Here is a 22,943-nt window from a genome sequence, read left to right on the forward strand (position 1 = left end):
CGGATTTGGTTCGGTATTCGGCCGAATCTTTCGCAAAGGATTGGGGGGTTCGGCCGAATCCAAAATAGTGGATTCGGTGCATCCCTACTAAACGTTAACTTAAAGTTGAACCACCCCTTTAACAAGCCTAGAACTACACCAGCATGGGTTACTTGTAACCATCGATGCGGCTGAAGCTGAGTAACTAGTGGATTTGAAGCTTGTCCATCAGATTCTGTTAGAAACATACAAAATTTTCGTTAAAAAAAAGGTCACTTTTGACATAGATGCTGCATGCAGTTCAGTACTGTAAGGGAGGTATAGGGCGTAAAGATAATACTTACATTTCTACCCACTTTATTCCCCAGAGAAGAGTGAGTAATTACAAGAGGTGTATTAATACACAGGTAGCAGGTTCTGTATATAATAGTATATTTGAGGTTTCTCTGGTTTAGATGTGCCAAAGAGTTTTAAAAAAGTAAGAAAAAAATTCATTAAATGACTATTGGAAATCGGTGGCTTGTAAGTGCTTAAAATCTATAAAAATATTCATTTGTGTTACTACGATGCTGCGTGTTTACACAAGAATGTATGTGAGCAAAAAAAAAAAAAAAAAAAAAAAAGCTTTTTGCCAGGGTCTCAGAAGCAAAACTCTACTGCTGGAGCCCAAATTTCATCTTATTAAAGGACAGAGCCATGGTTTGTCCCCCCCTTTAGGGTCATGTGATCAATGGCAACCATACGGTAGGATGAGAGTTTACTTTGGATGTCAGTATATATCATGTGATACGTTAGATTGTTAACCCCGCCCCTTTTCTATTTAAATATTTACTGTGTTTATGATGTGATCAGTCAGGATAATACTGCACTTCATACAGTGATTTACCCCCATAATAAATCACTTGTTCCAACAGACTGGAGTACCAGGTACCATGAAATGCTCAATATAAAAGAATATGAATGGAAGCAGACCAGGAAGCACACTACTAGGCTTTCTATCCAGTAGCTGGAAAGGTTTGGTGATTTTTCAGTAATGCTTGAGCCATGCTAAATCCAATCCAATCAGAATGCTAAATCCAATGAGGTTTCCTAGTGTGATCCTCGGTTTTACATCTCTCCCCAACTTACCAAGTTAAACCACTCAACTCACAGAAAGCCTCTAGGACAAGTGCAATGCTTAGAGTAACAGGCGGAAACATAGGCGGAAACATGGACGAAAATGCTTCCAAGAAACTGAAAGTAAAGCGAGTATGAGGGTCATGTATGACATATACTGGCCCATACTGGTGACAGCTACACTAGAATAAAAGGCCATTCGGAGCCTTTACTGAAGGCAGTAAAGTAACTGATTGAATGTCGCATAAGGGTCCAAAACGTCCATAAGAATCTTTAGCCCTCAAAGTGAAAATATAAGTGGAGCCGTCTTCAAACTGAGTTAATGTGCAGCCCATTGGTAGCGGTAACGCTTTTATTTCCCCTATCTTTTTCCACAGTATTTTTTCAACACTGGGGTCCACTTTATGGACATACAAACAGTAGCTTTCAGCTGGAGCACAGTTCGGGTCGATCTTGCTAACAGTCCAAGACAGGGCAATTCCCTTTGGATTTTGGACTTGAGTCAGTCTCAGTTCAGGCTTTTGAGGAGGTTGAAGCTTCTCAGGTCCAGAATCACAATTTGGTGAGGTCGCCTGTACGACAAAGGATATTATTATATGGGCAGAATGACAGCTGTTGCCTTTGGTCACTTGTCATTGAAGAAGCCCCCAGCAGGCAATTGATGGACTAAATATGCTTATCAGTTTCATGTTCCAAAACACACTGCAAATGTTAGATGATAAGCTGGCACAAAAAGCCTACAATTAGGTGACCCATATAGGCACAAAACGCGTAAGGCATCTAACATTGGTATTATGATTCTCCCTGAGCTGAAGGTCTGGGGCATGTGCACCTGGACTAGGGTTGCCACCTTTTCTTTTGACCTTACACCAGCCTTTGGGTTGGGGGACAGTTCGTGATGTTATGCGGGGGTGGGGCTATGACGTAGGGGTCAGGAAAACATGTAGGTTGGGTGGAACGAAGGTGGGTGGGACTGGAAAATGTGAGGGGGAATGGGCGGACTGGGTAGGGAAATGGGTGGGAAAATGGGCGGACTTGTGAGTAGAAGGAAAGATTGGCAGTGGAGGGGGATAAGAGGAAGGAGGGATTTACAGAGCAGTTTAACTTTACCAGCAAATACATTGCCAGTGATTTTGATATACAGGTACCGGCCAGGTGGCAACACTAACCTGGACTCACTGTGCAATGCCTTGAGTTCTCCACATTTTTGGATATACCGGTTCCTCTATATTCCAAAGAGTGTTAGATGCAAAACATTCTGTACTCATTAAATCTTTACTGATATTACTTAAAAATGAATCAGCACTGATTTCTACATCACTGTGGCATGGTCACAAAGGAGCCAAGTGGTAACATTCCAAAGTTAAAGGAAAACTATACCCCCAAAATGAATACTTAAAGGGATACTGTCATGGGAAAAAAAAATTTTTTCAAAATGAATCAGTTAATAGTGCTGCTCCAGCAGAATTCTGCACTGAAATCCATTTCTCAAAAGAGCGAACAGATTTTTTTATATTCAATTTTGAAATTTGACATGGGGCTAGACATATTGTCAATTTCCCAGCTGCCCCAAGTCATGTGACTTGTGCTCTGATAAACTTCAATCACTCTTTACTGCTGTACTGCAAGCTGGAGTGATATCAACCCCCTCCCTTTTTCCCCCCAGCAGCCAAACAAAAGAACAATGGGAAGGTAACAAGATAACAGCTCCCTAACACAAGATAGCAGCTGCCTGGTAGATCTAAGAACAACACTCAATAGTAAAAACCCATGTCTCACTGAGACACATTCAGTTACACTGAGAAGGAAAAACAGCAGCCTGCCAGAAAGCATTTCTCTCCTAAAGTGCAGGCACAAGTCACATGACCAGGGGCAGCTGGGAAATTGACAAAATGTCTAGCCCCATGTCAGATTTCAAAATTGAATATAAAAACATCTGTTTGCTCTTTTGAGAAATGGATTTCAGTGCAGAATTCTGCTGGAGCAGCACTATTAACCGATTCATTTTGAAAAAGAATTTTTTTCCCCATGACAGTATCCCTTTAAGCAACAGATTATATCAAATTAAGTAGTCCAATTGTTAAACTGTTGCTTCAAAATGTAAGTGGCCACAGTTTATGGTAACATGCCTAAGGCTTTGTGACATTTTAATAACATGAAAGACAGTACCCTGTGCCCTTAGTTTGTCATTTTTATATCTCTGACCCCATTTTACCTGAACATGTGAGGGGCTGGTGATTGACTTGGCCACTTCACTTTCTCTGCATCCCAAAGCTTTGTTACTATATAACGTTTCACTTGTATCTGGAGTAACAGGACATTTATCCACAGACATTTGCTCTGGTGCTGAAATAAATATGTTTGTTTCAATTTTTTAAACATACTGATATTAAAGAACACAAATTACCAACCATTTTATTATATTTAAATAAAAGGGTTGTTACCTTCCAACATTTTTCAGTTCAGTTGTTTCCAGATTGTACACCAGAAATTCAATTGCTTTCAATTTTTTTCAATAGGATTTGTACTTTCTGATGTTGCACTTACAGTATAGAACATTACCAGAGCACATAAATAAGGAATGAATGAATTACCTTCATTACAATGTTGGTCTTCAGACTTTATCGAACCAGTCTTCGTTTTCTTACACTGAATAATAAAAAGTTATATATTAAATATATTAAATATATGGTTGGAGCAACCAAGATTCTGACCAATAATAATGAAATGACAAATGTGCTTATTTTAGCAGGCCATAAGGTCAATATAATAAGAATGCACTACACATAACGAAGATAATAAAAAGCTGACCATGTTCTGACTAGTTTTAAGGTAACAAGCATTTATGTAACTACAAAGTCATGATTATCATAATGATAGCAATGGACAAGAGGGGTCCTTTAGGGAAACCCCTGGACACAAGTAAGGGGTGCAAGAGTGAACCCCTTAGTGCTCACCAGTGGAGCACTTGCACCCAGGGGTGTTATGCACTTAACACAGAGCCTAAAATTGCTACAGGCATTGCATCTTTTTTCCAGAAATGCATTATCCAGAACGCTCCAAAATACAGAAATATTTATTTTGTTGCTTTTTCTCTGTAATAATTTGACAGTATTGACAGGTACTTCATAGTTTTCAAGTGGCAGTTCATTTCCTCCGCACATAATGGGAGTTTATTGTTTGCCCTAAATTGCCCTCTGTGCCACTGACATAAATAGACAATACATTTACCGCAATATCATCATATTTTTTCGCAACAAACAACAAAGTACACCTACAACTGGCACTAAAATCTCACTGGGAGCCATTTCTATTGCCTGAAACTGTGACAAAACATCATAAATCATCCCCTGTCCTAAAGCTGTGCTCTCAAACCAGATAACAGATTATTGACATTATCTTACCTGCATGTGCAAAGGCATAGGAATTAACTCTGGCACCTCAGCTTCAATACATATCCCAGAAGATTTGTTTTCCAAAGGCTTTTGTACGGCGCCTGACAATGCTGCAATATTTTGATCAGAACAGGAGTGGTGTTCTTCTAATTTTATATCTGGTGCTGAAACAAAAGAAAAGCAAAATCAACAAAACCCTTATTGCAGAGATCAGTGTAACTACCCAGGAGGTTAGTGTGGTGTTTTATAGATATTAAAATAGTTACCAAAAGCAAAATAAAGGAAAAGTTGTAAAACGTTTGTTGTTAAACCAAATTTGTGTGGAGGTCCTTTATTTTGTTTGCCTCTCTAGTGGTTACAGATATCCAAACATGTCACACCCATAGTTATTAAAGTAGTGAGATGAATAAGATATGTTATTAACAATCTATGGTTTAAATGGGATCTGCACAACCTGGAACACTGCCTAGTAACCTGAAATTTCCCTTTACAGGCAATAAACATGTATGGGTTACCTGTTCTATTATATGTATAAGTTCATTATATATTGTTAGATGCTGGTAAGGCAAGAAGGGTACATTTTTTAATTACCTTCTTTGCAATCTTCCGCTTCATCTTCAGTCAGATCAATTATACTATTCTGCAAAAAGCAAATGATGGAGACACAAAATGTTCACGTGTAAAATGAAAAGGCAATGCATAGCCAACCATTGTCCAGGGTGACAAAGTTTAGATTTTCCCAGATTGGTCTGTTTATTGTGCCCACTTTTCAAAGAATTCCGACAATCCAGTTGGCACATCATTCCCATTGCATAAAGCGATCAAAAGTCTAGCCCCCATATGTAATAAAAGGCACTAAATTTGCACAGAAGCAGTAACCTTTAGCAATTAAAAAAATGTTTGCTTTTAAACAGGTGGCCAGTAATGGCTTCCAGTTGATTGGTTGCTATGGGTCACTGCTTTTTTGGTTTATTTATTGTTTACATGATTTTCTAGTAGACTTAAGGTATGATGATCCAAATTACTGAAAGATCCGTTATCCAGAAAACCTCAGATCCCAAGCATTCTGGATAACAGGTCCCATGCCTGTATTACATAACCAGTTAACAAAACAGTTTTATCATGATGAAGATGATCCTTTTATTTGCCAGTTAACATTTGCATAAACATGGATACAACCTGAGCAGTTCAGTTTCATACATACTTTTCGACAACATTCCGTCTGACAGATAGTTTCCTGTGCTGAAACTGGCAAATACACAGAGACAGTGAGAGTTAACATGAAGCTTTAGAAAACTCCAGAAATAACAATATTTATAGGTATTTGGATAATACAAAGCTGTGTAGAAGGCACAAACCCATGCAACATATGCCATGACAAAAGACAATAATGTATAATTTTAAAGAGCTGGCATAGCTTTAGTTGTCGTTTAGGTGAATATGCTATTATATTTTTTGTGCATTCTTCATTCTAACTTCTATAAATACGACAAGGACTATGGCCTAGAAGCCCAGTGGCATAGGGACATTTGCTTTGGATCAAATGCCCATATCTATACCTAGGGCCGGAACTAGGGGTAGGCAGAAGAGGCATCTGCCTAGGTCACAATAATAGGGGGCGCTGGGCAGCTACCGCAAAAATTGTCTTTTGCCTACGCTTATAGTCCGCACCTCTCAGTTACTCATCTTCCTTCCCTGCACCCTCTCTCTATCGCACACCCCTCCCCTCCGTCGCTCACCACTGTCCATCGCGTGCACATGTATACACACACATGCGGGAAGCGGGACTCTATATTAGAGTCCTTTACACAAATGGTTTGAGAGTGCAGTGCATAACATAGTCCAACAATATTGTAAAGAAAATAAAAAGCAGAGAGTGTGCTAAAATCATTAGTACATACCTAAAGTGTCTGAGATCGCTGATGAATGCAACACACTGTCTGAAAATAGTGAAGAATTTTCTTTTTTTGTGCTGTAATAAAATAAAACAAAATACTATGAAACCAATGGTATCTCTCTTTACACAAATAATCGATAGGTAGAAGCAGTATTTATTTAAAAGAACCTGTAACACCAGTTAATTAACATGACCGAAATTCCAATACAATATACATATACTTTCTTCTAATTTTGGTTCTGTACATTAGCACAATGAATTTTAAATGAAACAACTCCGATGCAGTTGAACTGCAGACTTTCAGCTGAAATTCAGTGGGTTGAACAAAAAGATTGCATCAAAATGTGAGTAACTAAATCCTTTTTTTTAACACAATCCCTTCATTTTAGGGGCTCAAAAGTAATTGGACAAATTAAAAAACTGAAAATAAAATGTTCATTTCTAATACTTGGTTGAAAACCCTTTGCTGGCAATGACAGCCTGAAGTCTTGAACTCATGGACATCACCAGATTCTGGGTTTCCTCCTTTTTAATGCTCTGCCAGGCCTTTACTGCAGCGGCTTTCAGTTGCAGTTTGTTTCAGCTGGATTTGAGCAGACAGTGTCTCTGAACACCTCAGAATTCATTCGGCTGCTTCTGTCCTGTGTCACATCATGAATAAACACTAGTGTCCCAGTGCCACTGGCAGCCATGAACGCCCAAGCCATCACACTGCCTCCACCATGTTTTATAGATCATGTGGTATGCTTTAGATCATGAGCTTTGGATCATGAGCTGTCTCCTTCTCCATACTTTTTTCTTGCCAGCATTCTGGTAGAGGTTGATCTGTCCAAAGAATGTTTTTCCAGAACTGTGCTGGCTTTTTTTTAGATTTTTTTTTAGCAAAGTCCAATCTAGCCTTTCTATTCTTGATGCTTGAGTAGCTTGCACCTTGCAGTTCACCCTCTGTATTTATTTTCATGCAGTCTTCTCTTTATGGTAGACTTGGACATCGATACGCCTACCTCCTGGAGAGTGTTGTTCACTTGTTTGGCTGAAAGTGTTTCTCATCACCATGGAAATCATTCTACAATCATCCATCACTGTTGTCTTCCGTGGACGTCCAGGTCTTTTTGCGTTGCTGAGTTCACCAGTGCTTTCTTTCTCAGGATGTACCAAACTGTAGATTTTGCCACTCCTAATATTGTAGCAATTTCTCGGATGGGATTTTTCTGTTTTGCAGCTGAAGGATGGCTTGTTTCACCTGCATGGAGAGCTACTTTGACCGCATGTTGTCTGCTCACAGCAAAATCTTCCACATACAAGAACCCCCCCTCAAATCAACTCCAGGGCTTTTATCTGCTTCATTGATAATGACATAATAAAGAAATTGGACTGGAACGGGGATGAGGCAGAGCACACTCTTCAACACTTTTCAAAAGATAGCCCGGTGCACAGAGTAGAGGGTACAGCAACCCCCAAACAAATACTTCAAGTAAAGATACACTGGTACACAGGGCAATTGCAGTGCAGGGTGACCCCCTGCTGTTTGTGCGGACGTGTGACGTTTCGGGGCGAACATGCTTGAGAAAGGGGTTTGCCCCGAAACGTCACACATCTGCACAAACAAACAGCAGGGGATCACCCTGCACTGCAATTGCCCTGTGTGCCAGTGTATCTTTACTTGAAATAATAAAGGAATTGCCCACACCTGCCCATGAAATAGCCTCTGAGTCAATTGTCCAATTGCTTTTGAGCCCCTGAAATGAAGTCATTGTGTTAAAAAAAAAAAAGGCTTTAGTTCCTCACATTTTTATGCAATCTTTTTGTTCAACCCACTGAATTAAAACTGAAAGTCTGCAGTTCAACTGCATCTGAGTGGTTTCATTTAAAATTCATTGTGGTAATGTACAGAACCAAAAATAAGAAAAATATTCTCTCTGTCCAAATATTTATGGGCCTAGCTGTATAATAATAATAATACTTGGTTTATCAACTATAAGAATATTAAAGGATTCCCAGACATTCAGTAGTTTCCCTATTTATCAGAACATTCCTGGCAGCTAGGGAAACATTTATTAGCCCTGATAACTTTGCCATCGACATCTATGAGCAGTTACAACAACAGAAGAAGAATACAAACAAATTACCTTTTATTATGATCAGTTTCTGTCTTTTGTCTGTCGTTGGTATTTGATATATTTGAGATCTTTGCAAGCGAATCTGTTGCGAAAACTTTTTTAGGGGATGGGATTGATGCCTCCATTGATGGCAGTTTCTGATCAGATGCTACTTTGGCATTATCAGTAGTAACCTGTAAAGAATCAAATGAAACAATTGAAAATTACAGTAATTACTGCAACAAACAGCATGTGCTTTTCAGTGTGGTGAATCAAACAGGTGGCATAGGACTGAAGCATGCAACTGACTTCATTTGTTTTCTGGGGATAACAATGCCTCTTTAAAGATTAAAGCAGGCATATACTGCAACCATTTAGTCACACAAATTACAGTGATCTGAGCAATTAGTTACAACCCAGTGCTGGAAGATGCAGAAAGGATTTGTGCCAAAATGCTCAGAGAAAGTGAGCTGTAACAAGAACTACATTGCCCAAAATATGCAATACAAATTTAGAGGACCATTTATCAACTTATTTTCTCTAAAGCCACAGTTGAATAAAAAAATACGAGCAAAAAAAAAAAATAACACATATTTTTAGAGGAAATAATCAATTTGCAAAAAAAATATAATTTGAATGTTAATAAATAGGCCCCTAAATGTTGTTTGTTACACATTAACAAAATAGTAAAACTGGTAGATTGCGCTTTGATCTTTGGACTTACTACATGAGGAAGACAAATGGAGTTAAATACCAAGTCCAAATTTATCTCATAATTTAAAAAACTCGACCAAACGCCCATCCCCAATTTTGCCTTTTTATAAAATAACAGAATACATCTGATCGGGGAAAAACCCTATAAAATCAAGCGAAAACCTGAAATGTATGTTTTCAGATATTTCTCCCGAATCACTAGATTTTTCGGATTTTTGCCTGAAAACCCCAAATTTATCGGATTATCAGGCTAAACCCAGCGCAAACCATGATAACTTCCATTTGGGATAGGGGCATCTCGCATTGACTTATACATGACGCCGACAGGTCTGAGATGGCGGATTTACGGATTCTGGCTTTTTGAAGCATTGTGGTATAATAAATCTTGAAGAACTCAAGGGCTTTTTTTCACGAAAATTTGAGTTTTAATCCAAAGGCCCCCCCCCCCGAAAAGTTTGAGCTTTAGTAAATAATCCCCTCAAAGTGTGTTTGGCCCAAAAATGAAACGACATTCAGGTTGAAAGATCAGATACTCACGTTGTAGCATAGTAATTTAAAAAAAATTGTTTCAGTTCCTTACCTCTTCTTTTTTCGCATTTTTAATGTAATTTGATTTACTGCGTTGTTTTGCTGCCTCTTTCTGAACACTCAATACCGATTTAATACGTCTTTCCAGTTTTCTGGCTTTTCTCTGTAAAAACAAACATGACACGTTCATTTCTGTCAGTGACAGAATAATGAGTATCACACTGAGTCATGGCAGCTATGAATTCATGTGTCAGCAGCATGGCAAACTTACAAGGTATTGAGCGATAACATTCCCTTGGTTTCCCATGCATTTAATAAGACTGACACGTCGACTAAGATCTTCCATTCTTTGATCAAAAGAGTCTTTGAAGAAGCTTTGTATCCGATTTTCAATTAGGCATTGAATCTGTGAAGTAAAATGAAAGTGAAAAAGGATGAATGAATTGTGGCGCACAGCAGATAAACAGCTGCCCTGACTACACATTTATTGATTTCTTAAACATCTCCATTTTTATACAGTTTTTGCATTATTTGCATTCCTCCTCTAATGCTTTCAAGTTTTCAAATGGGGGGAATCACTGACCCTGACAGCTAAAAATTAATTCTCTTTAAGTCTACAAATTCAACAACAATAAAAATGAAACCAAATGCAAATTGTCTCACAATTGAACTGTTTAAATCATACTTAAATTTAATTTTAAGCTAAACAACAATTTTAAGTAGCTGCATGAGGATCCAAAAAAGTAAATTCACTCTTATAAAGCAGAATTATATACACACATAAAAGCACAAACTCCAAAACACATAGCTTTAATAAATTAAGAGCAATGTACATTTTTTTTTATTTAAATGACCAGGTACATACAGCAGAGGCCAGATGTGTGCTTTAACAAATTCCAATCAACAGAAGATACCCTGTTGTACATGACATAAAGACAGAACATAAAATGGTGGAGCATGTGCTTTGAGAAAATACAGATGAATGGGTAGCATGAGTAATCTGGCCAGTTCATAACTCAAAAGAGGATTAAAAATAAATAAATAAAAAAGAGAGAGAACAAACAAATATGATTTACAGCTGATTAAAACAAGTAGTCTGACAATATTGTAGATTATTAAATGGTAGTGTGTCTCCTAGGAAAAGGAGAGCCTGTACTCTAATCAGCTATTTGAGAACTAAATCTTAAAAATGTATATGGTTAAAAATGCCATATTCTATACACTGAACTTATTGCAGCCTAAAGTTTCCACTTGTCAATATCAGAAATGATCCAAGACTTCAAACTTGTCACAGCGGGGATCACCTTCTTGGAAAGTATCTGTGACAATCACATGCTCAGTGGGCTCTGAGCAGCTGTCGAGAAACTAAGCTGGTTGGCCTGCTTTCTAAACTAAGGTCTGTTGGGCTTAATGAAGTCGTTTGCAAGTGTATAGGAAACTGGCTACAGGATCGAGTACAGAGGGTGGTTGTTAATGGGACATTCTCTACTTGGAGTAAGGTTCTTAGTGGGGTCCCCCAGGGCTCAGTATTGGGTCCACTTTTATTTAACTTGTTCATTAATGACTTAGCGGAGGGTGTTGTAAGTAATGCATCAGTATTTGCAGATGACACAAAATTATCCAGCCCAATTGATTCCAACCAGGATGTGGCATCCTTGCAACAGGATCTTGACAAACTGGCAATCTGGGCAGCTAAGTGGCAAATGAGAATCAATGTTGATAAATGTAAAGTCATGCACCTGGGATGTAAAAATATCCAAGCCACTTATACCCTTAATGGGACTGCACTAGGCAAATCCATTATGGAAAAGGACCTTGGAGTCCTTGTAGATGATAAACTTGGCTGTAGCAAGCAATGCCAGTCAGCAGCATCAAGGGCAAATAAGGTCTTGAGCTGTATTAAAAGGGGCATAGAGTCAAGGGAGGAGGGGGTCATTCTTCCACTGTATAGAGCACTTGTAAGGCCCCATCTAGAATATGCCGTACAGTTTTGGTCTCCATCCTAATGCTTTATTTACCAGTAGGTCTTTCCAGCTGACACGAGGTCACCCATTCCGATTAGAAGAAAAGAGGTTCCGCCTAAATATTGGGAAGGGGTTTTTTACAGTGAGAGTTGTGAAGATGTGGAATTCTCTCCCTGAATCAGTTGTACAGGCTGATACATTAGATAGCTTTAAGAAGGGGTTGGATGGCTTTTTAGCAAGTGAGGGAATACAGGGTTATGGGAAATAGCTCAGTCCAAGTTGATCCAGGGACTAGTCCTATTGCCATTTTGGAGTCAGGAAGGAATTTTTCCCCCTCTAAGGCAAATTGGAGAGGCTTCAGATGGTTTTTTTTGCATTCCTCTGGATCAACTGGCAGATAGGTAGTTAATAAAAAAAAAAAAAAAAAAAAAAAAAGGTTGAACTCGATGGACATGTGTCTTTTTTCAACCTTACTTACTATGTATATAAGCTGATGCTACAGGGCTAATTATTCAATTCTGAGGCTAGTTGCACTGGTTTCTGAGCTGCCATGTACCAATAATTTGAATTATTTACTAACCAGCTTTAGATTGTGACATTGTATTATATATATGCACCGTGTTGTGCTTTGGTCACTAAGCTCAGTAAGTGACAGCAGCACAGAGAATGTGCAGTGAATCAGCAGAGAAGAAGATGGGGAGCTACTGGGGCATCTTTGAAGACACAGATCATTACTGCTAAAGGGCTGTGATTGCACTGGGCTGGTACAGAAACTCAAAAAATAATGTACAACATTTCTAGCCAACTTCTTTAGTTAAGCTTTAGTTCTCCTTTAATAGTATACTAATGCAAGGTTTGTTGCTCAGTAGTCACTTTTTAGATTTACTGGAGCTCTGATTCTCTGCCAGTGTATTTCAGCCAGCCATCGTTTTATGGAAACTGCCTGTCACAGCTGGCGCAAATGGTTTTCGGCCTAAAAATATATATGGGAGATAACACCGGCACTTTCATGCACTTCTCCATCAATCAGAATCTGCCTGATGTGACCCAAATATTTGATGTGTATTAGTGTAGGGCAAATACTGTTCATCGCATTTTAATTTGTTTACTGAAACCTTAGTTGTCAGGATTGGCAGCAAGAATCACACTAGAACAGGATCTAAGGTATCAAAAGTCAGCTTGAGCAAAGTAAAGATGGTCAAAACTAAGTTTAAAGAGAAAATTGGTGCAAAGATGGGGGAAATACAAAAGAACCAATGAGAAACCCCCATGCTCAAAAAGTAAATAAAGGATGCACACAATGATGTCTGTGAAAATCCTGTGTGCACCTTACAAATACCTTTCACAAATTTATGTTTGTGAATTTAAAGGGATTGTTCACCTTTACATGAACTTTTAATATGATGTAGAAAGTGATTTTCTGAGGCAATTTGCCATTGGTTTTAATTTTTTTTAGTATTTGTGGTTTTTGAATTATTTAGCTTTTTATTCAGCAGCTTTCCAGTTTGCAATTTCAGCAATCTGGTTGCTAGGTCAAGGTACCTTGAATAGAAATATATAGAAATATGAGTAATAAAAAGTAGCAATGACAAAACATTTGTAGCCTTACAGAGCATTTGTTTTCAGATGGGGTCAGTGACCCCCTATTCGAAAGCTGGAAAGAGTAAGAAGAAAAAGGCAAATAATTCAAAAAATATAAAATATAAATAATGAAGACTTTTTTCAGGGGTGCCAAAATATTAATCAGTGGTGGTACCAAAAAAAAAAAAAAAAAAAAGACCCCTGCATCTGTAAATTAACTGTTAGTGTGATGTAGAGTATGATATTCTAAAACAATTTCAAATTGGTTTTAATTTTTTATTTGCGTTTTTGAAAAAATTCGGTCTTTAGTCAGCAGCTTTCCAGTTTGCAATTTCAGCAATCTGGTTGCTAGGGTCAAAATTACCTTAACAACCATGCATTGATTTGAATATGACACTGGAATATGAATAGTAGAGGACCTGGATAGAAAGATGAGTAATAAAAAGTAGCAATAACAATACATTTGTAGCCTTACAGAGCATTTGTTTTTAGATGGGGTCAGTGACCCTCATTTGAAAGCTGGAAAGAGTCAGAAGAAGAAGGCATATAATTCAAAAACTATATATAAAAAAAAAAAAATAATGAAGACTAACATACTAAAAGTTAACTTAAAGGTGAACCACCCCTTTAAATACTTGAAAATAATAGCATACCTTTTCCAAAGTCACATTGATTTTTTCTGGCTCTGAACAGCCATTGGTTGAAGCTTTGGTTCGTTTGCAGCACGAAACGTCACTGCTTCCCGAATGAACTCTCTTCCTTTGGCTGGCACCTTAATACATGAAACACTCATTTTCTTAAAGAGAATGGAGTAATCATAAAAGCTTGTACTAATCAACACTCACATCCCCCCAAATGAAAAATTAATTATGTTTTTTTTCTTTTTTTTTTTTTAAAAAAAGGTTAAAATAATTATACATACTCTGCTTTGCCTGCTTAATATTTTTGCATTAACTTTTTTCAAGATTTTTCCTGTATTTAAGAAAATCACCAGCAAGCATGAATTCAACACTTACCAACACTAATATAAGAATCATTTGATAGATCTTGTGAGATAGATTCATTAGGCATGTTCTGATTATGCACTGTATTGAATTTGTTTTTTGACGGACCTTTAGTTTTCTTTTTCACTACCACCTTATCTTTTATATGAGGTGGCCGTACAATCTCGGAATTTTGAGTCTGATCATTTTTAGAAACGCCATGTTCTGTTATTCTTTCAGAAAAGCATGTTACTTGCTGCAATTCTTTAGAAACTGGAGAACTTTGTAAGGGTTGCTTTGCAGCAAATGCTTTCTCTGGGCATGAAGTATCAGCTTTTTGCTCTGTAAATCCATAACTTGCACCAGCAGCAACTGTAGAAGACGAAAAATGATCATGGTTCTTGTCACTTGCACCAGAAGGACTAAATGCTTCTTCGTAGGAACCTCCAGTATTCACTCTGAAATCGACCTGTGATAGCGCAATTGAAACTTTTAACTCATTAGAGAAAAGGTTCTGATTAAGAGGCTCCAAAGATTTGCTTAATTTAGAATCAGTTTTTTCAGGACAGTTTGTTTTGCTGCTTTTGTCCGATTGCTGAACTCTGTCGGTAGATAACAAAGTGGTCAGTCCTTCTGCTGTGATGCCTTCTTTAGTGCAGTTCTTTAGATTATTAATAAAGGCCATCTGTCGTCGACAACTTGCACTCATAGTCTTTTTGGCTCTAAAGATCTTCTTCACGGAAGTATTCGTGCAGTTAGCCATTTTTACCTAGGAGGGGACAATGAATACTAAATTTAATGTTGATACACATGACACCATTATATATAAAATGTAAGCAAATTAGTGAATCTAAGGTCAAAATAAGCATTTTTTCTCAGGGGCACATTTACTTAGCTCGAGTAAAGGATTAAAATAAAAAATACTTCGAATTTCGAAGAATTTTTTTGGCTACTTCGACCATCGAATTGGCTACTTTGACCTTCGACTACGACTTCTAATTGAACGATTTGAACTAAAAATCGTTCGACTATTCGACCATTCGATAGTCGAAGTACTGTCTCTTTAAAAAAAACTTTGACCACCTACTTCGCCACCTAAAACCTACCGAGCACCAATGTTAGCCTATGGGGAAGGTCCCCATAGGCTTTCCAGGCAATTTAGGATCGAAGGAAAATGGTCCGATCGATGGATTAAAATCCTTCAATCGAACGAATTGCGCTAAATCCTTCGACTTCGATATTCGAAGGATTTAACGTCGAGGGTCGAATATCGAGGGTTAATTAACCGTCGATATTCGACCAATAATAAATGTGCCCCTCAGTGTATGGACGACAGTGAATATCTTATTCTGAGCTTGATGGTACTGGGTGACACGGTTTCACACATTCATGAGAAACAGCAATTAGGAAACCTGTGATTTCGATCAGGGTCGGACTGGGTTGGCGGGACACAGGGAAAAAACTTGGTTGAGGGAGGGGTGTTTCCCCCCCTCCCGGCCTACCTGACCCCCCAGGCAAATGCCCCTAACTTGTTACTCACCTTTCTGCACAGTTCCTGTCCACGGAGTTCACAGGTGCCATCTTCTCCCGAGCGGTCTTCTTCCTGCTTTGACCAGCATTTTTGGCGCATGCGCAGTAGGAACATTTACTGCGCATGTGCCGAAAGTCACAAAGAAAACTTCATGACTTTCAGCGCATGCGCTCTAGATCCTTACCGGTAAATGCTCCTACTGCGCAGGCGCCGCTCAAAGCAGGAAAAAGACCGCTCGTAGAAGATGGCGCCTGTGAACTCTGTGGACAGGACCTGCGCAGAGGGGTGAGTAACAAGTATGGGGCATTTGCCTGGGGGGAGGAGGGTGTGGGGGGTGAACACAGGGGAGGGTTTTTTGCACCTATGGGGTTTCCTTCTCCTTTAACGAATTGAGCAGGCAGTCTGGCTGATGTATTTTCTATGCATAATAACCATATGGGGGAAAGATAATTAAATGTGGTGCTTCACAACTGGTATCAGACTGGCTTTGCAGCTCTCTCTTGGTTTCCACTGTTTGGTTACCAGGCAGTAACCAATCAGAGACTTGAAGGGAGGGGCCACATGGGCCATATCTGTTGCTTTTGAATCTGAGCTGAATGCTGAGGATCAATTACAAACTCACTAAACAGTAATGTCCCATGTGGCCCCCCTTTCAACTCGCTGACTAACTCAGAGTTAGAGAGCTGAAAAGCAGATCACAGTGTTCTGTTCTACATCCAGTCACTCCAGCCTTTACACTAGATTATCAATATTTTTTTTATTTTGCACAGTCTATTTAACCCAGTTTTTATTTTTACACTGAACTGTTGCTCTAAGGATAGTGGGAATACACAGGCTAAAGGCAGCTACTGGACTTGCGAAGAATTCATAGAACTTGTCTTGCGTTTAGGCCTCTTTAAAGAAGGATTTCCAACCAAAAAGTTTCTATGAAGTCCATACTACAGTAGAACATTCTCCTTCATTAGATGCTTTACATGTAATCACTTATTAAATCGTACTATGTTGAAAGTTGGGTAGTGCAGGGAAGGACACGCTTAGAGACACAAGGAATGAGAACAAGATGCCACATGAGGTGACTCGGGGACACTAAGCGGTACTAGGGCACTTACAGGGGATAAGAAGCAACGCTACAACACTCGTGACTACTTCCGGTGTCTCCCGCCGCGCACTATAATAAAGTTCCATTTAGCCACACGAGCTGCACTCAGTTTGCCATATCCTAGTACTACCGAACCTACCTCAGGGGCTTCAGTCGCCAAGTTCATAAACATTTGTTAAATGAACTCTTCTCTACCAGTCACATGTCCCAGGAAAATATTCTTCTCGCTCTCTCTCAAAACGAGTCCAACCAATCGGCATCGCGGCTCAAAACTTGGTTCGTTTATGACACGCCCACAAAAAGCAAAGACGTAGCTGCCAGCCAATAAAAACGCCGCTTTCACTTTCTCACTTCGACGCGAGTTGCTGTTTTGAATTTGTTGTTATTTTAAGAGAAGCGGCGGCTGCCACAGGGTTGCGCTGTTTCTGTCTTTTCGCACGGCACTCGTTAATTAAACGTTACATTATTTACTTCAGAAGGGAGCAGCTGTGACATGTTTTCCAGATATAAGAGAACTATTAAAACACAGTCATATGCTGCATGAAGTCTTATCATAAGCACATGTATGTTGCTGGTACAATGCCAAAGGCTTTTCAAGTAAATGAAGTGAGGGCTCACAGTAGGGTGGGGAAAGCACTGTCCTTTTAGATTTTCTATCTTGCTTAACTATTGAGAACACTGGCATCAACCATAGCTTTATCATAAAATACAAAGTTCATTCAGCGCTTAAATGGTGAAATCTTCAACTGGTGTAAAGAGTCTTGATTGCAGCCGCCCTTCACTGGTCCAATCTGCTGGACTCTCCAATACAAAACAAATCTCTGTAGGGAAGCGCAAAAATGGATACTATGGTGCAGTACCCTTAAATTTGGACATTATAGTGCTAAGTGCAACACACTGTGCTGTGTTAATTAAATAAAACTTGTTTAAAAAAGTGCCATGTGCTGTGGACCCAGTGTCGGACTGGCCGGCGGTGGGCCCAACCCTCATGGGCCCCCGCCAGGACCAGACCCCCTCTCCCCATATTTTGAATCCCCCCCCCCAAAAGAATGTTGGCGACGTTCGCGCATGCGCGTCGGATGACACAGTTCACGCATGCGACGTTCGCGCCTTGATGCGTGCCGAGCGGCACCTCAGTAGGAGGCGGGCAGGGAGGCCCTGGACAGCAGTCCCGGTGGGCCCCAGGGCCCTCAGTCCGACCCTGTGTGGACTAGAGTTGCCACCCGGCCGGTATTTTACCAGCCTAGCCGGTAAAACACCTGCCAAGGCCGGGGCCGATATTACAAATTTACCGGCAATGCAGTTGCAGGTAATTTGTAATACCCTTTAAAAAAAAAGCCCCTGGCCTGCCCCCAATTCGCACAGAACTTACCTTTTTTCCAGCGCTGTGGACATCTCTGCAATGTTGCTCCACCCCTTTTGCGGCACGTCACATACCTCCATCCCCTTTTGTGTCACAGACCGCCCCCTTTTGGTGCCCGCCCCCCACTGGCCGGTAATATTTATTAGTAAAGGTGGCAACCCTAGTGTGGACCCTTCAGGTAAGTTAGACCAAGGATGGTAAATCAGCCCACCTCTGGTGAAATTGCCTACTCACCAGATTGTACACATCAAGCAAACTGGTGCTGACTCCAAGCTGTCCTCGAGTATTCACGCAATGTTCATGAAAATGTAACGCTTTTCTGGCCTAATCTGCCAATTAAAAGTTAAGGGTGACCAGCTAGGTAGTGAGCATGGGTTACATTGCGAATCTTTCCCCAGGGCAGAGCCTTCGCCAAATGGAAGCTTCCCCTTTAACTGTAGTTGAACTACAACTCACAGGCATATAAGTGCAAATAGAATAATGGACGCCAGGAGGTTCTTTAAAAGGGTACAACAGGAGCAGATTTATTATGCCAGAGGCAAATGACCACAGGTTTACTTACAATAGTTCTGAGGACACAGCAGATGGAATCACTTTGGACAGTAAAGGTTCACAGTCAAACAGATGCGACTCCCAAAGGATATTGCAGATAGGTGTACATCAAATCCCAGTTCAACCGACGTTGCCAGTGAGGGGATCGGGATCTATCAGGTAGGGTTCAGGTAGTCCTTTGCTCACCTACTGCCCTATCAACTGAGGTCCCTGCTCTAAAGGCAAACAGGCCTTGTGGGAAGCTACTCCCTACTACAATCCTCGTTGGAGCGATAGCTGCTCTTTCCGCTACACCTCTCTGTCTTTCTCTCCTAGAGAGAACTATAACAGTATCTTACTATTTTAGCTGGTCCTCGTTCACGGGGTTACCTGGTCCCCGACTTAGCACTAAAGGTGTCAGGTCCCTTTAGGGTAAAAGCTTACTGGGGCCTATGGTGATCCCAGGCTCAGTGGAGATTCACCTAGCAGCAGCACCAGGAGCCAAAGAGGAAGAGGACACTCCCTGCACACACTATATAGCAGTGTGGCAGGGGAGTGTCATTACACTCTTTGTCCAATAGGTGTGGGTGTTACACTTTACCAGTTACAAGGGCTTGGCCCAATAACAAGGGAAAAGAGAAATACATACAAGGGTAGGGGATTAACTCTATAGGGATAGGATATCCTATAGGTCCCTACATACACCCGGGGGAAAAATCCATTTCGTCCCGACAATGGTGAAATGATATAGACACCATAGTAACAAAGTGAATATATAAGTGCAAACCAACAATACCATTGAACATCACTCTTCTGGTATCCTCTCCTGAGGAATACCTGGTAACAATGGGTACTGTGGAGAAAAGAACAGTAAAGAGCAAAAGTGCAATACTGTATTGAATAAGTTTCAGTGCAAATAACATCAGTTGCATAACTTTATTACATTCATGAGGTCCTTATAGGAACACTCAGGCACTTAACTTACGATACGTGAACCATCCATAGCGTATCAGGAGGTCCAGGCACAGGCTTGGCTGAAAAGAAAAATTAGCATAGATTTCTTTTCACACATGAACACTCATTTTTATTGCAGTTGAGTTACATGACCCCACCATAACCAAAAGCTTTATTCATATCACACCCCCCCCCTACCCAAGTGTACAAAGTCACTGAGAGCCACTTGGGGAGTAGTAAGGGAAAGAATAAAGGTGCTACTCAGCGAGTAGTTAGAGGTAGAAGAGTTTTTGGTGGGGGCTCAGCAGTCTTTGTCTCATGAACCCAACTATTTACAGTTCCAGACAATGTTCAGAAGTCCAGAAATGGAACAATGAGTGAACAAAACAATGAAGAAGGCCCAAAACTTGGGGCATCAATCTTGAAGAACATCAGGAAATGAAGAAGGCCCAAAACTTGGGGCAATCAAACGACGTCCTCAAGTGTAAACAAATCATCTCTAAGAGGAATTCTCACTCTTAGAGGCATACTGAAAAGTTACAACACACAGGGTCCAGCCGGATCCACTGTGGACAGCTTAAGAAATCATCCCATACTTTTCCAGGGTATGTTCATAGGATAGATAGTAAGAAGGGTGAGGCTTATCTACCTTCCCTCCATTAGGCAGAGTGGTTGACAAGCTGAAGAAGCGGTCCTCTTGAAACTTCCCACAACTTTTAACATGGTGCTTTAAGATGGTACGCCCATACCACCATTCGCTGAGGGTGTCACAGAGGAAGACCATGTCACGCTGCCGCTTCTGTGGATCGCTTTGAAACAATCCCTTGGGTCCCACATCTGTTTTCTTTAAAAGTTCTCCATAAAGCCATTCTTCCAAATTCTTCTCTACTTCGTCATAAACCCACTCAGGTGCATAGGGCATTGGATATCCCCAACGGTCACGAACACGGGCATTGATAATACGTTGCACCCTTGAAACTGTGCGTGCCTTCTTGGGGTCGGCCCTTCCCTGAGCGACCCAGAAACCTTGTGCCTCTGGAGAAAGCAAGGGTTTTGACAAGCAGGCAACAGGCTGCTGAGAACTGGAATACTCTGATGGAACCACTGTGGATGAAGCCTCATCCTTTGGTGCAGTGGTTGGCTTTGGAGTAGCAGGCCTAGGCATGGCAGGCTTGGGTGTGGCCGGCCTAGGAGTGATAGGCCTAGGTACAACATCAGGGTTCCTGCACATAGTACTCCCCCTCCCTCTTGGTGGAACACGTGGATCCTCACTCTTTGTGGCTGCATCCCCACTAGCGCCTACTCCATGTGAAATAGACAAAGCTTTTATTGGAACGAGCAGGCTTTGCTTGCTGGGTGGACACACTGAGGAGAGGTGAAGAGGATATGCGGGAACAGGTGCAGGAGCAGAGTCTCCTGACACTGAAGACAGTCCATCTGTGTCTGTAGCGATGGATTTTGTCTTTATGCCCTTTTTAGGATCAGCATAAAGTACATAGGGACCTAACCAGCACTCATGAAAGCAATAGGGACACGCTGAGTGAAAGTTGCAGGTCTCTGTGGATAGTTCACGGGTACAGTGCCCGCAATAGGGAACAACTATCCGGTTATAGTGGACATTTAGTTTTTCTCCATATGTCCCGGCCCAAATATATCTAAGGCCAAAGTCTACATCTTCTATGTCCTCATCCGAGAACAGCGGAGCCCCAGATAGGTTTTCCTCCGCATCCGCCCAACCTTCCCAAGAATGGTCAGCCATAATAAGGGGGGAAAGGTTTTTACCGGTATGAAGAATGTAGGTAGTCCTCCACTATGCCCGCAGCCGCAGGGCAGTCAGTAGTGAAGTCTGGAAGGTCTGCACGTGGATGGGCCACAGCCGTGGTCCGTGATGGTGCAGCACCTTGAACCAGGAGCGGTGTAGAAATCCTCCGGTTCGCTGAAAGAAGTAGCGGCAAGGTAGCTGGTACCGCTGGAATGTAGAAGAGTTGTAGGGCATAAGCCTGTAGCAGCCGCTAAAGATTGATCCCAACGTAGAAGGGAGCTGTAGCACACGCGTCCGTCTTCTAGGAAACTCCTGTACAAAATGGCGGCGGGACGTGACGTCAGGGACCGCCTTAATCCCCAGCGCGCCAACAGTTACTGCGCGGGAAAAAGATTGGCGCCAGCGAAATCTCGCGCTAGCGAGACTTGAGCTATGGCGCAGGCTCGTGTATCGGGAAATAGAACCTCCAAGCCCGAACCCACGGCCCCGAGATACTAGGGGAAAAATACCTAGCAAATTTAGTAGAAAAGACGTGCAGGCAGCCTTTTGCCAATTAGGTCCACCGCCTGTCACGAAAATTTAAAGCGACAGTGCACAAAAACACTAAATCAAAAAAATACAAAAATAGCCTGGATTTAGGGGCGTGGCCCCACGTTGGGCGCCAAAATGTAACGCTTTTCTGGCCTAATCTGCCAATTAGAAGTTAAGGGGTGACCAGCTAGGTAGTGAGCATGGGTTACATTGCGAATCTTTCCCCAGGGCAGAGCCTTCGCCAAATGGAAGCTTCCCCTTTAACTGTAGTTGAACTACAACTCACAGGCATATAAGTGCAAATAGAATAATGGACGCCAGGAGGTTCTTTAAAAGGGTACAACAGGAGCAGATTTATTATGCCAGAGGCAAATGACCACAGGTTTACTTACAATAGTTCTGAGGACACAGCAGATGGAATCACTTTGGACAGTAAAGGTTCACAGTCAAACAGATGCGACTCCCAAAGGATATTGCAGATAGGTGTACATCAAATCCCAGTTCAACCGACGTTGCCAGTGAGGGGATCGGGATCTATCAGGTAGGGTTCAGGTAGTCCTTTGCTCACCTACTGCCCTATCAACTGAGGTCCCTGCTCTAAAGGAAAACAGGCATTGTGGGAAGCTACTCCCTACTACAATCCTCGTTGGAGCGACAGCTGCTCTTTCCGCTACACCTCTCTGTCTTTCTCTCCTAGAGAGAACTATAACAGTATCTTACTATTTTAGCTGGTCCTCGTTCACGGGGTTACCTGGTCCCCGACTTAGCACTAAAGGTGTCAGGTCCCTTTAGGGTAAAAGCTTACTGGGGCCTATGGTGATCCCAGGCTCAGTGGAGATTCACCTAGCAGCAGCACTAGGAGCCAAAGAGGAAGAGGACACTCCCTGCACACACTATATAGCAGTGTGGCAGGGGA

At 41.1% G+C, this 22,943-nt stretch overlaps 1 protein-coding gene across 2 annotated transcripts; it reads right to left on the reverse strand.

The window, feature by feature from the left end:
- Window positions 1–17,237, reverse strand: LOC108701520 (activating transcription factor 7-interacting protein 2). Of its 2 annotated transcripts, none has more exons than XM_018236294.2 (13): window positions 17,026–17,237; window positions 14,386–15,025; window positions 13,927–14,045; window positions 10,000–10,134; window positions 9,781–9,891; window positions 8,517–8,680; window positions 6,392–6,462; window positions 5,695–5,738; window positions 5,082–5,130; window positions 4,500–4,654; window positions 3,690–3,744; window positions 3,311–3,441; window positions 1–1,667 (listed from the first exon to the last, which is right to left on the reverse strand). In XM_018236294.2, exons 1-13 carry the CDS (start codon window positions 17,056–17,058, stop codon window positions 1,278–1,280), a joined length of 2,097 nt encoding a protein of 698 aa, XP_018091783.1. In that variant the 5' UTR covers window positions 17,059–17,237; the 3' UTR covers window positions 1–1,277. The 2 variants fall into 2 exon arrangements, with proteins under 2 accessions (XP_018091783.1, XP_018091782.1); XM_018236293.2 differs by having other exon boundaries at window positions 14,290–15,025.
- Between the last annotated feature and the right edge of the window lie 5,706 nt (window positions 17,238–22,943).

Source organism: Xenopus laevis, chromosome 9_10L (genome assembly GCF_017654675.1).
Source record: "Xenopus laevis strain J_2021 chromosome 9_10L, Xenopus_laevis_v10.1, whole genome shotgun sequence".
NCBI classification, from domain to species: Eukaryota; Metazoa; Chordata; class Amphibia; order Anura; family Pipidae; genus Xenopus; species Xenopus laevis.

What these genes read in the sequence shown, in the direction of transcription:
- LOC108701520 (XM_018236293.2), bottom strand. Translation starts at nt 17,058, where the DNA reads ATGTTTATGAACTTGGCGACTGAAGCCCCTGAG. An exon ending in GAAACTGATCATAATAAAAG is followed by an intron (nt 6,463 to 8,516) that starts GTAATTTGTTTG and finishes ATTTTATTACAG; the next exon opens with CACAAAAAAAGAAAATTCTT. An exon ending in AGACCAACATTGTAATGAAG is followed by an intron (nt 3,442 to 3,689) that starts GTAATTCATTCA and finishes TATTTATTTCAG; the next exon opens with CACCAGAGCAAATGTCTGTG.